This window comes from Onychostoma macrolepis, chromosome 07 (genome assembly GCF_012432095.1).
Source record: "Onychostoma macrolepis isolate SWU-2019 chromosome 07, ASM1243209v1, whole genome shotgun sequence".
NCBI classification, from domain to species: Eukaryota; Metazoa; Chordata; class Actinopteri; order Cypriniformes; family Cyprinidae; genus Onychostoma; species Onychostoma macrolepis.
Window position 1 is genome coordinate 29,774,754 of NC_081161.1, and position 16,722 is coordinate 29,791,475.

At 40.5% G+C, this 16,722-nt stretch overlaps 1 protein-coding gene across 1 annotated transcript in view; it reads right to left on the reverse strand.

Moving 5' to 3' along the window:
• The window catches only part of mettl15 (methyltransferase 15, mitochondrial 12S rRNA N4-cytidine), a 74,301-nt gene that overhangs the window by 3,881 nt on the left and 53,698 nt on the right, over nt 1-16,722 (reverse strand). Inside the window, exons 4-5 of the mRNA XM_058782923.1 lie at nt 11,444-11,635; nt 6,397-6,575 (exon numbers count right to left, since the gene is read on the reverse strand). Of these exons, the coding sequence (XP_058638906.1) occupies nt 6,397-6,575; nt 11,444-11,635 (371 nt within the window). The remainder of the gene's footprint in view (nt 1-6,396; nt 6,576-11,443; nt 11,636-16,722) is intronic.

Sequence of the window (16,722 nt, forward strand, 5' to 3'; positions counted from 1 at the left end):
TATGGGCAAAAAACATGAGATTTATTTTTTCAAAATATTTTCTTTCACACAAAAAAAGAAAGTCATACAGGTTTGGAACAACAAAGTAAACACTGACAAAAATGAAAATGTTTTATGCAAAAAAAGCTCACGATTTATAAATCTATTTCAAGAAAAATGTAGCCACTAATGTTAATGTCGTAGCTTCACACTGATGAATGAGTGGAGGAGATGGAGAGATAGACAGCTAAAGAAAAAGAGAGGTGTTGCATCTCTCAAGTCTTGCACTTCTGGGCTTGGAGGAGCGAGACACTGGCCAATCAATAAGACCACATGCCTCTGCCCAGCCTCTTATTTTAAAATCAAGACATAAGGGAGCGCGTGAGGAACAGAAAAATATGAAACGGGGAAAAAATGAAAAGGAATAAAAAATGAGCAGAGAATAAATAGATGGATATACAGACAGGCAGGCCTGGAAAAAAGGGGGGGGAAGTTTTAAAAAGGGCAAGTTTGTGATTTGGATTGTTTGGAAAAAGTAAATATATATATAAAATGCACAACCAAATAAAATCAAGTTCAGATTTAGCAGGCTGTAAACAGTAATCATACAATACAATGTGCGTCGCAGCAATCTAATTTAAAATAAATCCTGATTTAGGAAAGAAAGCACCAAATCTCAATTGCCTAACTAATACAAAGTGAATAAATACAGCAATCAGCCTGTTCCTGTTACCTCAATGGGTGCTCTCCTCACATTCCAAGCAGCAATCGCTATTGATTCTCCATAATTGGCCATGAATCCTGATGGGTGTGACAATGAGAACAACCTCTGCCTAATTACCTCTACATTCAAAATGAACTCACTTTATTAAAAACAATGTTTACACAGAAGCCTAGAGAGCTGTACAATGTAAATAGGCAAAGATTTGTCAAACTTTAAAACAAACAAAAAAGCCACACCAAATTGTTTTCTCTACTAAACTTCAGTTAAAGATAACACTATAAGCATTAAAACATTAAATTGTTTTATCAAATTTTAGCCATTTAATAAATTCCTAATAGGTCGTATTTGTATTATACATCTATATAAACACTGGCTACTAGGAAGTCAAGTCAAATGTAGAGAAAATGACACTTTGTTAAATGGAAATGTAATTGGTTGGCAGTCTTTTATGAGAGTGCAGGGATTAGAGGGTAACACCCAGCTGCTCATGGTTCTGATAATTGGCGGTATGTCTTTATTTGGATCAAACTGATTACTGCATGACATCCTTCTGTAATGAAGGGAGAGATCTCTCTTGAATGAGGCTCTGCACAAGCACATTTCAGCTTGAATAGAGAGCTCATTCTTTGTCTGACCGTGAATTGAATTACGGATTTCCTTTTGTCATTCCTCTCTATTAATCACACGCTCGTGTTGCTTTAAGGAATGAACAAGGGGCAGAACTACCATTTTGAAATTCAAGGCTGTTTTTCCAAACATAATTTGACTGATTGATCAAAGAATAAAAACAAAAGGCAAATGCTTAAAAGACGGCATTTACTGTAGATCGTTCTGATTAACTGAGCTGAGAAATAACTAGATTTGTCCAGTTGTAAGCATCAAACACTGCTACACATATACAGTATTTTCTTAAAGCATAAATTCATTTATAATTGTTTTCATTTAAAGAATTTTTAACACATTAACTATATATATTTATAGAATTTTTTTATTTATAAAAACTATTATAATTAATATCATTTTTGTTTAAACTGTAATTAATTAATTGCATTAACATTATTATAAATATGTATTATTACACATTTTTAAATGTTTATTAAAATTAGTTTAGTGTAAATGTTTTAAATGTTGTCTCAAAAGCAATGTTTCTGTATTTGCCTATTGTCCTGAGGGGGGAAAAAAATACACAAATAGTTTGAGACCCTTCTTTACATTAAAAATCTCAATGACCATATCGCTCCAGCTGTAGCACATTCACACCAAAGTCCTGAACGCTTCACTCCTGAGCTCATATCAGAACAAGAGAGATTCAGAACATTTCTATGATATGTAGGCATAATCCTGTTAAAATGCATAGGTCCACAAGTCATTGAAAGTTGAAACGATTAAAACATGCCTCACTTTTGACTCGTCAATCTCTTCACGTTTGAGAAAGGACCAGAGAAATAACTTAGGTCAGGTGAGACATTTAAACGTTAGCTTGTACACCTAAGCACTTGATTCATTTTGTATAAACCATGTTTGAAAATGGTGTGAGACGGAGTTGTGACTCAGTTAATGGTTTATGCCTCGTTTATCATGGCACACGGAAATGGCTAAAGGGTAAATATGTTCGGTGAAAAGACTCAATCCTGTATACGCTATGACAACATGCTGATGACTCATTTCCAGCAAATGTGTCTCACGGACACTTACATATTTCTCCTTGTTCACCTCTGGGAAAGAAAAGAGCAATAAGTGAAAGAGAGAGAGACGGAACTGAAATTAAAGCCTTCCATCTTCTTGTTTACCCTGAAGAGTTAACTAAAATTTGCACAACATTTCCCAATCTATGCTGATCACATCAGGTTTCCAGTAAGAACGGAGATGAAGGGTCCTATATTATTCTGTAGTGTCAATTTACGCCGCTTTCTTTGAAAGCTCAGGAAGGGCCGTTACAGTGCCTTGTTCCTGGGTGAGGCTGGCAATAGCTGTTATGCACAAGACTTTCAAAGAGTAATGCTTCATTATTACCTAGTAAATCCCCCTCTATATGAGCAACGGGCTGCATAGGGACACAGAAACTCATGAATGTTATTTGAGGCTGAAAGGGCAGCGTTTCTATTGGCTGCAAGGGACTGTGGCGATTGTACACAAAACTGAGTGTTATTGGAAAATTAGCATGAAGTACATTTCAGTTATTGGTTAAGGATCTGAAGGCATTGGGTTACTAACATTAAGGCTGCAGGTTCAAATCTGACCGTGGACCTGCAGAATCATATGAGAGCTTTTGATATCAACCTGATTCAATACAAATTTTGGTTTGCATGATATTTTCTGTGGATTGGACACTGGCACATTCACCCTCGTGTGAATAAAAGAGATGCTTACCAGAGCTACTGAACAACACTGGAAAAAAAAAAAAAAAAAAAAGTAAAATTTACTTTATTTTCTTTTGAAAGTTTCTTCACACATATTTAAGTAAAATTAAGTAAAATCTACTTATGTAAAATTAGCAAAGGAAATAAGTAAATGTAAAGTAAATTTTAAGTTTACCCTGCAATACTCCACTCAGCCATGGTTTGTAAACTTTACTCACACAATGTAACACTGAAACATGCTATTAAATCATGTTGTTCCCTTACAAACATGCAAGTAAGCAGGTAGACAGCTTGCTATCCTTTTTAAGATAATATAGTTATTACCTAAATGAACACAGATCTCAATACAAGGTACAGAATACACAATGGTAACAATCAGTGGATAGTGTTTTAGTATGAATGGGTCATTTTGAGTAGAAAATGAAAAAGCAACTGACTTAAAGAATCCTTCTAAACATAAACAATTCCAAGTAAAATATACTTGCGTTAAAGAACAAACTTTAATTACTAAAAGTTTGAATTGAGTACTAATATAGAATTTACTCTTTTTTTTTTTTTTTAATTCTTGCCTGAACTAAATTATTTAATGTAGAAATTACATTTGTTTTTCCATAGTATTTACTTCACCACAAAATAATTTTTGTCAGTGAATGTCATGCCAGAATGAAAAATAAAACAAAAAGGCGATGCAAAATTATTTATCTGACAAGATCTGATGCAAAAATCTACCTATAAATATTTTTTAACAGGCTATGAAACCATATATTGCAGTATTTCATTAAAAACATAGAGTGAGGTCAAGTCAAGTGGATTTATCATGAATTGTACTTCAATGGAAAAACCATCCAGCATTTTGTACCAAAGATTTCACATGGTCTTTGTAACAAATTAGATTAGATTTTGAAACCCAGATATTTTATGTGTTCTCAGACTTTTGAACCCCACTGTATTTGTTCCTATATAGCAGAATTAAGTTAGTTATTTTCCATTACCAATTTGTGGCAAGCAGTGCAGCCAGTTGTATTACTTGTTTACAGCTCTGTATACTTGCCAGTCTCTCGCGACACGTCGAAACGCATCGTGATTTTGTTCCTTGAATTTTCATCTAAAGGTCTCAATGCCAGAAATATGTTGTTGCATGGAGCTCTGGAGTTGAATGAGTCACTAAATCCCAAGTTATTCAAAGACAACAATTGACTGCTTTGAATAAAAGATTCCGCTAAACACTAATTGAATAGCTAGATGCTAACTACATAAGGATGCGTTATCCCCGTTCTGAATGCAAAGGAGGTAGCAGGTTCGTCAATAGATATTACAGGGATCTTTCAGCCAAAATTATTTTGTGTTTCACAGAAGACAGAAAGTCCTACAGGTCTGGAACAACATGAGTGTGATTAAATGAAAGTTTTTCAGTTGAAAATAAAACTAGATTTTGTGTAAAATATCTAGTAAACGAACCAACTAATCAACAAAGAGAATAAAAAGTCACAGTTTTACCTAAGAAACTGCCTAAAAAATACATTTTGAGTAGCAGAATAGAGAGTGAACTCCAGCTAACAGAAGTATAGACTTTAAGGACTGCCTTAATTCCAAAACTGTGATGTGGGCCTCAGCAAACTCGGAAGGAAAAAGCAAAAGATCAATTTTCATCAGCGCTCCAACAAGTCTGCACTTCAACCAGTAATCAATAGTGGGCTGATTAGTGTCTCTTACAGTGATATTAAAGCATGACCAGCAGCTTAAACAACTGTTTAACCATGCTGTCAAATCCTGTGAGCTGCGCCAAATGAATCTGAATGTTTTATGGCAAAGCTAGATTGACGGCTTCAAGGTGTACGAGAGCGGTCAGTGAGGGTTTGCGAGTTATTGGCACTAAGCCACTTTTATGCTGACGCTCATTATGATTCATAGTGGTCTGATATGTAGAAAGCTGATCTGTGCATTGGGATCGAGGGACACTTTCCTTAGGGAATCTGGATAATCTTCTGTCACGCCAGCTGGGTTCATACTGATGAGAATATTAGACCGCCGTGACCTCGTCTCTTCTCTAATGTGTTTCACTAAATAGTGCGGATTCCCCATTTTAACACGGAATTAAACCCCAATCAGAAGCTACAAAATTTGTGTAGGATTTACCTACGTGTGTAGGATTTGCTAGTAAATTTCACAAATGATTACAAAGAAACTGCAAGTAACAACATTGAATTAAAATACCGATATAGTACTTTCTTGTAAAATGGATTTGAAAATAATTTTTTTTTTGCAATGAATTAAAGCAATTTGTTTATGGAAAGGATTGTGACTGATGACTATAACAATACACCACAACCAAGGCGGAGACAGGTTCAGAGACTCATCTGCCTCCAAAAGCAAGGGCAGAGAGGCATTGTGGGGCTTTAGTTGCTCACGTAAGGAAACAAAGAGCACATAAGAGGGAGAACTCCCTTGATGCCCATTGTTATGGTGTCTAAACCCCTCCCATTCCCCATCATCAGCACTGATAAATACACACATATACAAATACACACATATCATCCCTCCTCCTGCTCCATCAATCGCTTCCCTTGGCAACGGTAATGCCGGCAGCCCACCGCCGACCCCCAGGGACCCTCGGCAGTCAGAAGCTTCCAGATTGATTGGAATAAACATTGTTGTTGACTTGCTCTACTCTTCAAAGAAGATCAAACAACTGCCCTTAGTCACACCTGTTCTCCCGGTGTGACGCACGTGCTTGCCTCGTGCTACCGTCATCTGAAGCGACTATCTATCTCGTTGCCAGCGTCGGGCTATGGAAACAGCGCTGGCAAAAATAACGCAGCCGATAAATATAATATCAAAAAGCATTGAGCTGCCGCAATGTGGTGCGTGTGACGCGTGCGTTTGGAGAAGTGTGTTGGTGGGGGTGCGGTGAAGGGTACGAAAAGGGAGGGAGTGAGTGTGAGAAACAAATCAAAGGATACAAGGAGGGGGGGGTGGGGGGAGTCTGGGGTAGGAGAGGATGGGAGTGTGAGCGTAAATACGAATTAAGGAAAGGGGCTAAAAAGCGCATGGAACCCCACCTGCAGCTTTTTCGCTAGCGCTTCCTCTCTCGCTTTGTTTTTTATTAATAAGAGCCCTGTCAGTCGCAAGGGATGTGTTGCTGACGGACACTCAGACAGTGAGAAACGAGTGGGGGGGGAAGGAGGACGACAGAGATTTCGGATTAGAAAACGCCATCTTTTCTCCCCTTCTCCTTTTCCAGGACAAATAGGTCCCATAGGGAGAGTTTGCATTAATATCGCTTTTTCTCTCTCCTCGCCTCCCTCGAGCGTAGGGAATTAATGAGGGGGGTACCTGCTACGATGCTGGCCAGTTGCAGGGTCCGGCCGATGGGGTAGACGCTGCGTGCCTGTGCGATGGCCGCCGCAATTTTCCTGGTGTGCCGCTCCTCCCCGTACGCGGCCAGCATGGACGCAAGCGCCTGTTGATCTAAGGCGTTGACCACGTCAGCCGCGCAGGGCATGTCGGGGTACCTACGCACAAAGAGGAGCCCAATTAAGCAGCTTGACGTCACAAGTTCCTGGCTGACAGAAGCCAAGCCTGACAGCTCTAAGACACCAGTGAAAACCCCTCCCACCCTTCCCACTCTGGGAGATGTGGGCTTGAGATCTATAAAAAGAGAGAGAGCGTGTGTGTACATGAGAGAGAACAGGAGGGAGAAACGGTTAGCGACAAATATAAAAATATCAAATCATGAACTGAATTATGCATTCGCTTTTTCTTTCTTTAGGAAAATGTGTGCGCACACTCCAGGAAGAACAAAGATACCAGGATAAATGAGACCAAGTTGCACACCTACATGAAGAGGAAATATATTAGCTTACTAATACGAATAAAACTTAATATTTCATGTAGTGAGTTTCAGTCGGGCAGCTGTTCAGTACACTTGCATATATGTACTGTGATTCATACACTCCCAGTGATTCATATATTCCCTAAACATCTTGACTCACATGTTCGAATCTCTATATTTTTACTTACGCAGTTATTTAGGTTTCATACCTTGGATTCTGAATGGCACATTTCTTTGCCTCTGTACTGATTGTGAGGGAAACAAAGAATAATTGAGCGCTCAGGTACTCACTGATACAGGAACATGTGAAAAGTGAGCATTAGCGGAAGCAGCTTCAGTCATTCGTCACCTAGAGTCAACTTTATCCATGAAAGGTACGCAACACCTTTCATCATAACCTTTCTTTTGGAATCGACGTCGTTGAGGATTATCCTTGAACGATTCTTCTTTTATTTAGTTTGTCATTTACAGTATGTGGGCACAGAATGAGTAACTCAAACCAACAGACATGCTGATTAATGTAAAGTATGCACTGTTCTTCTTGAAGGCCAGCTAGAGTCGGCCGACTGCGTCATGCCGTCGTAAAGTTTAATTCTCGCATTGGTTTTTGTGATGGAACGAGGATAAGGCGTATTCAGATACCGTGGGCAGGACCTGGATCGACCTGCACTATATCTCGCCCTTTCTCTTTTTCCTTTGGGCCTCTCTCTCCCTCCTTCTCTTTTTTCAATCATTTCATCTCGCCCCCAGAAAAAAGTTCAGAGTCAGTTATGGTGGGTGGGATTTCCACCTCATTATCACAGAGAAAACTTTGACAAAACTTCCTAATAAGAGAGGAAGGCCTCTCGCTCCTCTTCAAATCAGAGGGAAGCAGTGGCTTGCATGAGAGGCGTAGGAGACATAGAGATGATGGCGATGATAAAACACCACTCTAGGTGTTTCCCAGCCCTGGCACAGGAGTACCCTGTACTGCACAGTCTTCCTACTCAAACAAACCTGATTCAACTCCTCAGCTCGTTAGTAGAGACTCCATGACCTGAAATGCATGTGTCAGAAAAAACATCCAAAAATACATGCATTGTTGGCGGTACTCCAGACCCAGGGTTAGGAAACACTGTTCTAGGTGACTAGTTTCTTTATAGGTGAAAGGGCGGGAAGGCTTTATAGAAGACAGCAATCAGATCAAACTGTTGACATGTGCTTCCCTAGCCTAAATAGTGAAGAAACACATCAAAGTACACCACCACAGATTATAATAATATTATTTGTTATAGAAAAATGCTTTATTTAAAGGGATAGTTCACCCAAAAATGTAAGACCTTCGTTCATCTTCGGAACACAAATTAAGATATTTTTGATGAAATCAGAGAGCTTTCTGACCCTCCATAGACAGCAACACAACTGACATGCATCATGGTACTCTCGTGAATAAGCTGCGGAGACTGACACGGAAGAGAAGAAATTGTAGAATAAAGTCATTATTTTTGTTTTCTTTGTGCACAAAAAGTATTCTTGTAGCTTCATAAAATTATGGTTGAACCACCGATGTTACATGGACTATTGTAACGATGTCCTTAGTACCTTTCTGGGCCTTGAACGTGGTAGTTCTGTCTATGCAGGGTCAGAAAGCTCTCGGATTTAATCAAAAAGATCGTAATTTGTGTTTCGATGAACGAAGTTCTTACAGGTTTGGAACAACATGTGGGTGAGTAATTAAATGAAAGAAATTAAATTTTTGGGTGAACCATCCCTTTAATACAGGGGTTTTCAAACCTGTCCTGGAGGCCCCGCAGCACTACACATTTTCTGTCTCCCTTATCTGTCACACCCAGTTCAGAAAACATTATATAAAATTGTCACATAATTCTTAGAGCTAATATTCATCTATTATTATTATTTTTATTATTACATTTTTTCATATAGGTAAACTTCATGACTAAAATGTGACTATTCATACTTTTCAATTTTGAGAATGGAAAAATAGTTAAACATCTGCTGGTTTAATAAAACTATCACTGAACATTTATCCAGATAATTGAACCAGAATATAATTGGCTCATAATATTATGGGGTTTTTAGTTTTGTTGTTGTTGTTGTCCTTTTTGGAACATAAAAATATGTTGCACTTTCGTTGTATGGAAAAGAGCTGCATAACCTTAAGGTTTTACTTTTTTATTCCTTTAAAATGTAATAATTTAGTACCATTTCACTGTTTTATTCATACTGCTTAATAAAATCCTGTTGAAAGACAATTAAGACATTGGGAATTAATGGGGAATTTTCAAGACATTGGGAATATTAATGCAGAATACACATTGTGAAATGGGTCCTGGACTTTGTGACATCCTGCCAATGTCTAAACCTAGGGATGATCACGATACTCTTCACACTACACTACTTTTCTTTCCATTCACTTCCATTTCCACGCATGCCAATGCTAGAGATAGGAACCGCAAGCTCAGGTGAAGAGGTTTCACATTTCACTGCATTTCAAAGTTTTTTAAAGTGATAGTTCACCCAAACCTGTAAGACCTTTGTTCATCTTCAGAACACAAATTTAAGATATTTTCATGTAATCTTAGAGCTTTCTGAACCTGCACAGACAGCGACATGACTATAACTTTCAAGGCCCAGAAAGGTAGTGAGGACATTAGCCTCTTTCACACAGTAATACCAGTAAATTGCTGTAAAATTACCAGAACGACTTTACTGGTAAATTCAAAAATGTGCTGTTCACACTCCAGAAAACACCATTCACACATCGGTTTCAAATTGATTGTTGATGTTTTCATTTTTGTGTCAAACGTTCACATTCATGCAGCGCTTTTGGCCCAGAGACATTAGGCTTGTTTGAGATGCGCCTCGCCTCACCTGAAATGTAGGCGAGAGTAGGCAGCTGCAGTGAGGGGAGGAGTGAAATAAACGCAGTTCCTCCAAGCACAACAGATACCAATGAGATCAAAGGCGGATATCGCGTTATTCACACTCATGTGCTGTGCTGCTGATAAACATGATATAATTTCAGTTCTTTTGCTTTTATATTAAAATAAATACAATGAATAAGACACTCAAAGTGCTTGCTATTTAATTCCATACTGTTGTATTTATAATCCATTTTTACTTTAATACAAACGTGTTTTTTAGAATTTTTTTATCTCACACAGAGATCGCACTGTCATAGTGTTTGGGAATATTCATGCATAATTTAAACACGATCACATGAAATCAGATAAAAAAATAATACATTTTAGAAGAGAACGGTTGTCTGAATCAATGAGCATTAAGCTGTGTCGTCAGCCAGTCGTTTCCCATCATGCTTTTTGATCAGCTTTGGATAGCAACTGCGCGCGACTGCACAATCCGACACAGCTGCGAGAGTTTTTTTGTACACGTCAGCATGACATCAGAGCAAGTCGGATGTAACTCGGACACTTTTCTAACTGGCATGCATCTCGCGGTGATCAGTTCTGCGCAGATTCTGCTCATCTCAAACAAGCTTACTGCCCCAAAGAGCCACTGAATTTTGAGTTTCAATGGCTCTGGATTGGCTCAGAGTATACGTCTTACATCAGCGTGTTCTGAACTCGTACGTGGCTACTTGCTCATACCAGTAATCTTCATTCTGCGTTCACACACAGCATCACCCAGCAGTTTACTGGTAATGTTACAACTTCTCATACTGGTAAATTGCAGGAAAAGGTCCTGTTAACACGATCTCTTTACGGCAATTTACCAGTAATTTTCTAGTAAATCTGTGTGAAAGGGGCTATTGTTAAAATAGTTAATGTGACATCAGTGGTTCAACTGTAATTTTATGAAGCTACGAGAATACTTTTTGTGTGCAAAGGAAACAAAAGGGAACAAATCATTGAATTCTTTTTGGGGGTTTTTGCGCACAAAAAGTATGTCACATGGACTATTTTATACAACTGATGTCACATGGACTATTTTATCAATGTCCTTACTACCTTTCTGCTCCTTGAACATGGTAGTTGTGTTGCTGTCTATGCAGGTCAGAAAGCTCTCGGATTAACGAGGTTTGGAACAATATGAGGGTGAGTAATTACCGGTAATAAGAATTTTCATTGAACTATTTCATTGAATTTTGGTTGAACTATCCCTTTAAAAAAAATACTGTGACCTAATCCTTTTTTTTTGGTGGTGGTGGTGGGGGGGGTCTTTATTGTTACCTAATTTGTTCTGTTTATTCATCCACAATCTTAACGCTAACATTCCATGTGTCCCTCAAAGCTCTGTCTGTGAATCAGCAGGCTCTGCAGTGCTTAGTCATCTTTTTATTGTATTAAGCTGTAATTAGGTTATGCCTTACACCTGTTCAGAATTAGTTTTTGAATAGCTATAATAGAGAAGCATGGAGACTCTGTAGATGTAATCAATAAATGAGTGAGCCAAGAATAATAACTGTGGCCATCAGTGTATATCAAGAGCAAATCAGGCATTACTAATAGCACAAATGATTCTTGGAACATTCATGACAATGAGTGCTTGCTTCTACTAAAAAGAAGTGAGCCGAGGTAATAGTCGAACCTGTCTCCATCCATCCTCATGTCTAGCGGTCCATCCTTGCTGAGGGAGAAGCCCCTCTCTGCTGAATCCATCTGCATGGAGGAGCATCCAGCATCCAGAAGGGCAGCATCCACACCTCCTGGACCCAAACCCAGTGCTGGGAGCAGGTTATTCAGCTCACTGAACCTACCTAGTACTGGCTTCACCTGGCCCCTTCACAAAAGAGAGAATAGAAAATTAGAAGACAATTGAAATGTTTTGTAACATTGTCTTTGCTGTCAATTTCTGTGAATAGAAGCTGAATAGAAGTATTAACCTTTAAAAAATAAATAAAATCAAACAAAATCAAAAAATGAAATCACAGGGTTACCTAACCAAGACATTTATTCATAATTTAGTTTTCCATAACCATTTTCCACTCTCTTTCTCTGACCCTGCTGAATAAACAGATCACCTTTTGCTTTTGTACCTTCAAGTTTCAGAGGCATCTTCACATGTGAAATGAGTAACAGTGCTTAGGGGTTCCATTTGCTGTGAGGTCTAACATAAATTGTGGTGCTGCATCTTTCAGTAACACTGTTTGTAAGGCCTGCATTCATTGTGACAAATAAATGTGGCTCACAAACTGTTAAGGTCAGACTAACATGAGGCTTGATCAGAGACCTTGTTAAAAATAAACATCAGCCACTCATTTCTAACGCTGGAAGCCAGAAACAACAAAACCCTTGGTGAACTTTCTCCATATCTGACTCTTACCATTAGATACAAAATAGAAAAACAGCTTCTGGTGTTTAGAATATCAGTATCCATCCCGCTTCCGCTTTATAACTTCACATTAGGCTAAGTTATTAAAATACCAACTCAGTAGTGCACCACAAATGTATGAGCGACTGTACAGGGGATAAAACAGTATTACTGATTGATATATGGTGTAGTGTTGTTATAATTAACTACAACTAAAACTTATTTTCATGAAATAAAATAAAATATAAATATTAGAAAATTAAAAATTCAGTATCTCAAAAAATGTGAATCTCAAAGACCAATCAAAAAAAGATTTACAAAACTGTTCAAGATCTCCAAAGTAGGTTTAAATATGCACTCAATACTCGATGGGAGCTCCTTTTGCACGAATCACCGCTTCAATGTGGCGTGGCATGGAGGCGATCAGCCTGTGGCACTGCTGTGGTGTTATTAAAGCCCAAGTTGCTTTGATTACGGCCTTCAACTCGTCTGTATTGTTTGGTCAGATGTTACTTATCTCCTCTTGACAATACCCCATAGATTCTCTATGGGGTTTAGGTCAGGCGAGTAGGCTGGCCAATCAAGCTCAGTAATGCCATGGTCAGCAAACCACTTGGAAGTGGTTTTAGCACTGTGGGCAGGTGTTAAAGTCCTGCTGGAAAAGGAAATCAGCATCTCCATAAAGCTTGTCAGCAGATGGAAGCATAAAGTGCTCCAAAATCTCCTGGTAGACCGCTGCATTAATTTTAGACTTGATAAAACACAATGGACCAACACCAGCAGACTTCAAATCATCATCATTGACTTTGGAAACTTCACACTGGCCTTCAAGCAGCTTGGATTTTGTGCCTCTCCAGTCTTCCTCCAGACTCCAGACCTTGATTTCCAAATGAAATGCAAAATTTACTTTTATCTGAAAAGAGGACTCTGGACCACTGTGCAACAGTCCAGTTTTTTCTCTCTTTAGCCCAGGTAAGATGCTTCTGACGTTGTTTCTGTTTCAGAAGTGGTTTGGTAGCCCTTTTCCTGAAGATGTCTGAGTGTGGTGATTCTTGATGCACTGACTCCAGCTTCAGTCCATTCCTCGTGAAGCTCTCCCAAGTGTTTGAATCAGCTTTGTTTGACAGTAATCTCAAGCTTGCGGTCATCCCTGTTGCTTGTGCACCTTTTCCTACCCAATTTCTTCCTTCCAGTCAACTTTGCACTTAATATGCTTTGATACAGCACTCTGTGAACAGCCACCCCTTTCAGTAATGACCTTCTGTGACTTACCCTCTTAGTGGAGGGTGTCAATGATTGTCTTCTGGACCACTGCCAAGTCAGCAGTCTTCCCCATTATTGTGGTTTCAAAGAACAAGAGATAACCAGAATTTATACTGTAGGGATGGTCATTTAATGAAACTCAAATGTAAATATTCTAATATTTTGAGATACTGTATTTTAGAATTTCATGAGCTGTAAGCTCTAATCATCAAAATTTAAACAAACTTTTGAAATGTTTTACTTTTCATATATTCTAGATTACTTGCATGTAATTTTCACTTTTTGAAATAAGTTCCAAAAAAAACAACTTTCACAACATTCAAATTTTTTTGAGATGCGCCTGTACACACACACACACACACACACACAAACATACATACATATATATATATATATATATATATATATATATATACACGACATTAGACTTTGATATATGTGACGCAGGACAACAAAACAGTCTTAAGTGTCAATTTTTAAGATGTAATGATTTATACATCATCTGAAAGCTGAATAAATAAGCTTTCAATTGATGTATGGTTTGTTAGGACAGGACAATATTTGGCCGAGATGCAACTATTTGAAAATCTGGAATCTATTTGGAATCTGGAAAATATTGAGAAAAATCACTCAAACTCCTTGGAGTTAAAGGTCAGCTGTGCAGACGAGCCATAAAGAACATCTCTCAGGCTGCCGAAAAAGCCTCACGATGGCTGTGGATCCAGAGGGGTGATCCGTGGAGTAGCATGCCACTTGGACACAGGCCGGGGACTGATCACCCCCGGTAGGGTCGCCCGGGCGAGGGTGTCTGTTGATTAAAGACCCGAAACACCTGTTGACCTCGGGTTCTTCACTGATGACGTGTCCAAGTAGCACTAGACGGTGTATGTTAGAACCTTCACTTCTGGCTTAGCCAGTGACTTCTGGGAAAGACCAGATGACGTCCATGAATAGTATGGCAATGGCTGGAGTGACAGCTGACAGCGCGGAAAGACGGCACCCGGGGCAGTAAGGGTTAGCAGCCCGAACTGCAGCTCCTGTGAAGGAGCACCCAAGTAAGCTACGAAAAACCCTTCTGAAAAATACCCCCAGGGATTCCCGAGAGGGGGGGAGAATGAGAATCCCAATCGGACAGACTTTCAGGCTATGACCCAAGCAAATGGACAACCGACAACGAGCACAGTATGCATCTGCGGCAAGGTTTGCAAAAACCCGACAGGTCTGAAGATCCATCAGACAAACATGGCCTGCCTTAAAGGTGGGCGAATACAACAACGCACAGGGGCAGTAGCCGGTACCTCAGTATCTGGAGTGCCGGTTGCAGAACCTGGTCAGACGGAGGAGGAGCCAGGCCCGGAGCCACACCACAGCGTGAACCTCCAAGGAGGAACCTCCAAGCAGCACAGAGCCTCCAAGCAGCACCAGCCTCTTCTCAAAGCAGAAAGCCAGAACAGCGTCGGGTGAAGTGGCCTGCCGCCAACAAGAAGGATTGGCATCAGTTCGATGAGGACCTCGATAAAATCCTGGAGTCAACATGCAAGGGGAATGTTGAACAGAAACTCCATACCATGTGCACCCTCATAATGGGGATAGGCACAGAGAGGTTTGGCGTCACAGAAAAGCGTGGCACAACTACTCCATCACTACTAAACCGGCGAGAGATCAAGATCAGCCAGCTGAGACAAGAATTACGATCCCTGAAACGTCAATACAAGGCAGCAAAGGAGGAGCAGAAAACAGCCCTGGCTGAACTCAGAGAGATTGTAAGGAGGAGGCTGACCACACTCAGGCGGGCCGAGTGGCATCGAAAGAAGGGCAAGGAGCGAGCCCGCAAGCGTAGGGCATTCATCTCCAACCCCTTCGGCTTCACTAAGAGACTCCTGGGGCAGAAGAAAAGCGGCAATCTCACATGCTCTGTGGAGGAGATGAACCACCATCTCAGTATCACTTTTAGTGACTCTGCAAGGGAACAAGACCTCGGCCCCTGCGAGAAGCTCATCGAACCTCCAGAACCAGTGGTTCAGTTCAACATCTCTGGTCCCACCTTGAAAGAGGTGAAGGATGCAGTAATGGCAGCAAGATCAAGTTCCACTCCTGGTCCCAGCGGAGTACCTTATAGGGTATATAAACAGTGCCCAAAGCTACTTGTTCGACTCTGGAAAATCCTGAAGGTGTTTTGGCAGAGAGGGAAAGCGGCTCCCCAATGGAGATCAGCCGAGGGGTTCTGGATACCCAAAGAAGAGAATGCAAGCACCATCGAGCAGTTTCGTATAATCTGGCTGCTCTGCGTCGAAGGGAAAATCTTTTTTAAGATTGTGTCCCAACGGCTAATGGAGTTTCTCTTGAAAAATGGGTACATAGACACCTCAGTGCAGAAGGGGGGAGTCCCAGGAGTAACTGGATGCTTAGAACACACAGGAGTGGTGAGCCAGTTGATCCGGGAGGCAAAGGAGAACAGAGGAGACCTTGCTGTACTCTGGCTGGATCTTACTAATGCCTATGGGTCTATTCCCCACAAGCTGGTCAAAGAAGCTCTGACAAGACATCATGTGCCAGAGGCAATCCGCAACCTCATTCTGGACTACTACAATAGTTTCAGATTGAGAGTTTCATCAGGAACGATAACATCCGCCTGGCAACGACTAGAGAAGGGCATCATTACCGGCTGCACAATCTCGGTACCACTCTTTGCTCTAGCCATGAACATGATCGTCAAATCAGCAGAGGTGGAATGTAGAGGCCCCATGTCTAAATCTGGTACTCGGCAGCCACCTATAAGAGCCTTTATGGATGACCTAACTGTGACAACAGCTTCAGTTCCAGGGTGCAGATGGCTTCTTCAGGGGCTCCAACGTCTCATCCTATGGGCAAGGATGAGTTTTAAGCCAGCCAAATCCAAGTCCCTGGTCTTAAAGAAAGGCAAAGTGGTCGACCGGTTTCGTTTTACCCTGGAGGGGTCACAAATTCCATCAGTAACAGAAAGACCATTTAAGAGCTTGGGGAAGATCTTTGACAGCTCCCTGAAGGCCTTAGCCGCTCTCCAACAAACCAGGAACGACGTGGCGAGCTGGCTCACGGCAGTCGACAAGTCAGGGCTCCCAGGAAAGTATAAAACCTGGATGTACCAGCACAGAATCCTGCTGAGGCTTCTTTGGCCCCTTCTCGTATACGAGGTACCCATGACAACGGTAGAAGCACTGGAGAGAACCATCAGCCAGTTCCTCAGGAGGTGGTTAGGGCTCCCACGTTCCCTAAGTAATATCGCCCTCTATGGTCAGTCCACCAAGCTGCAG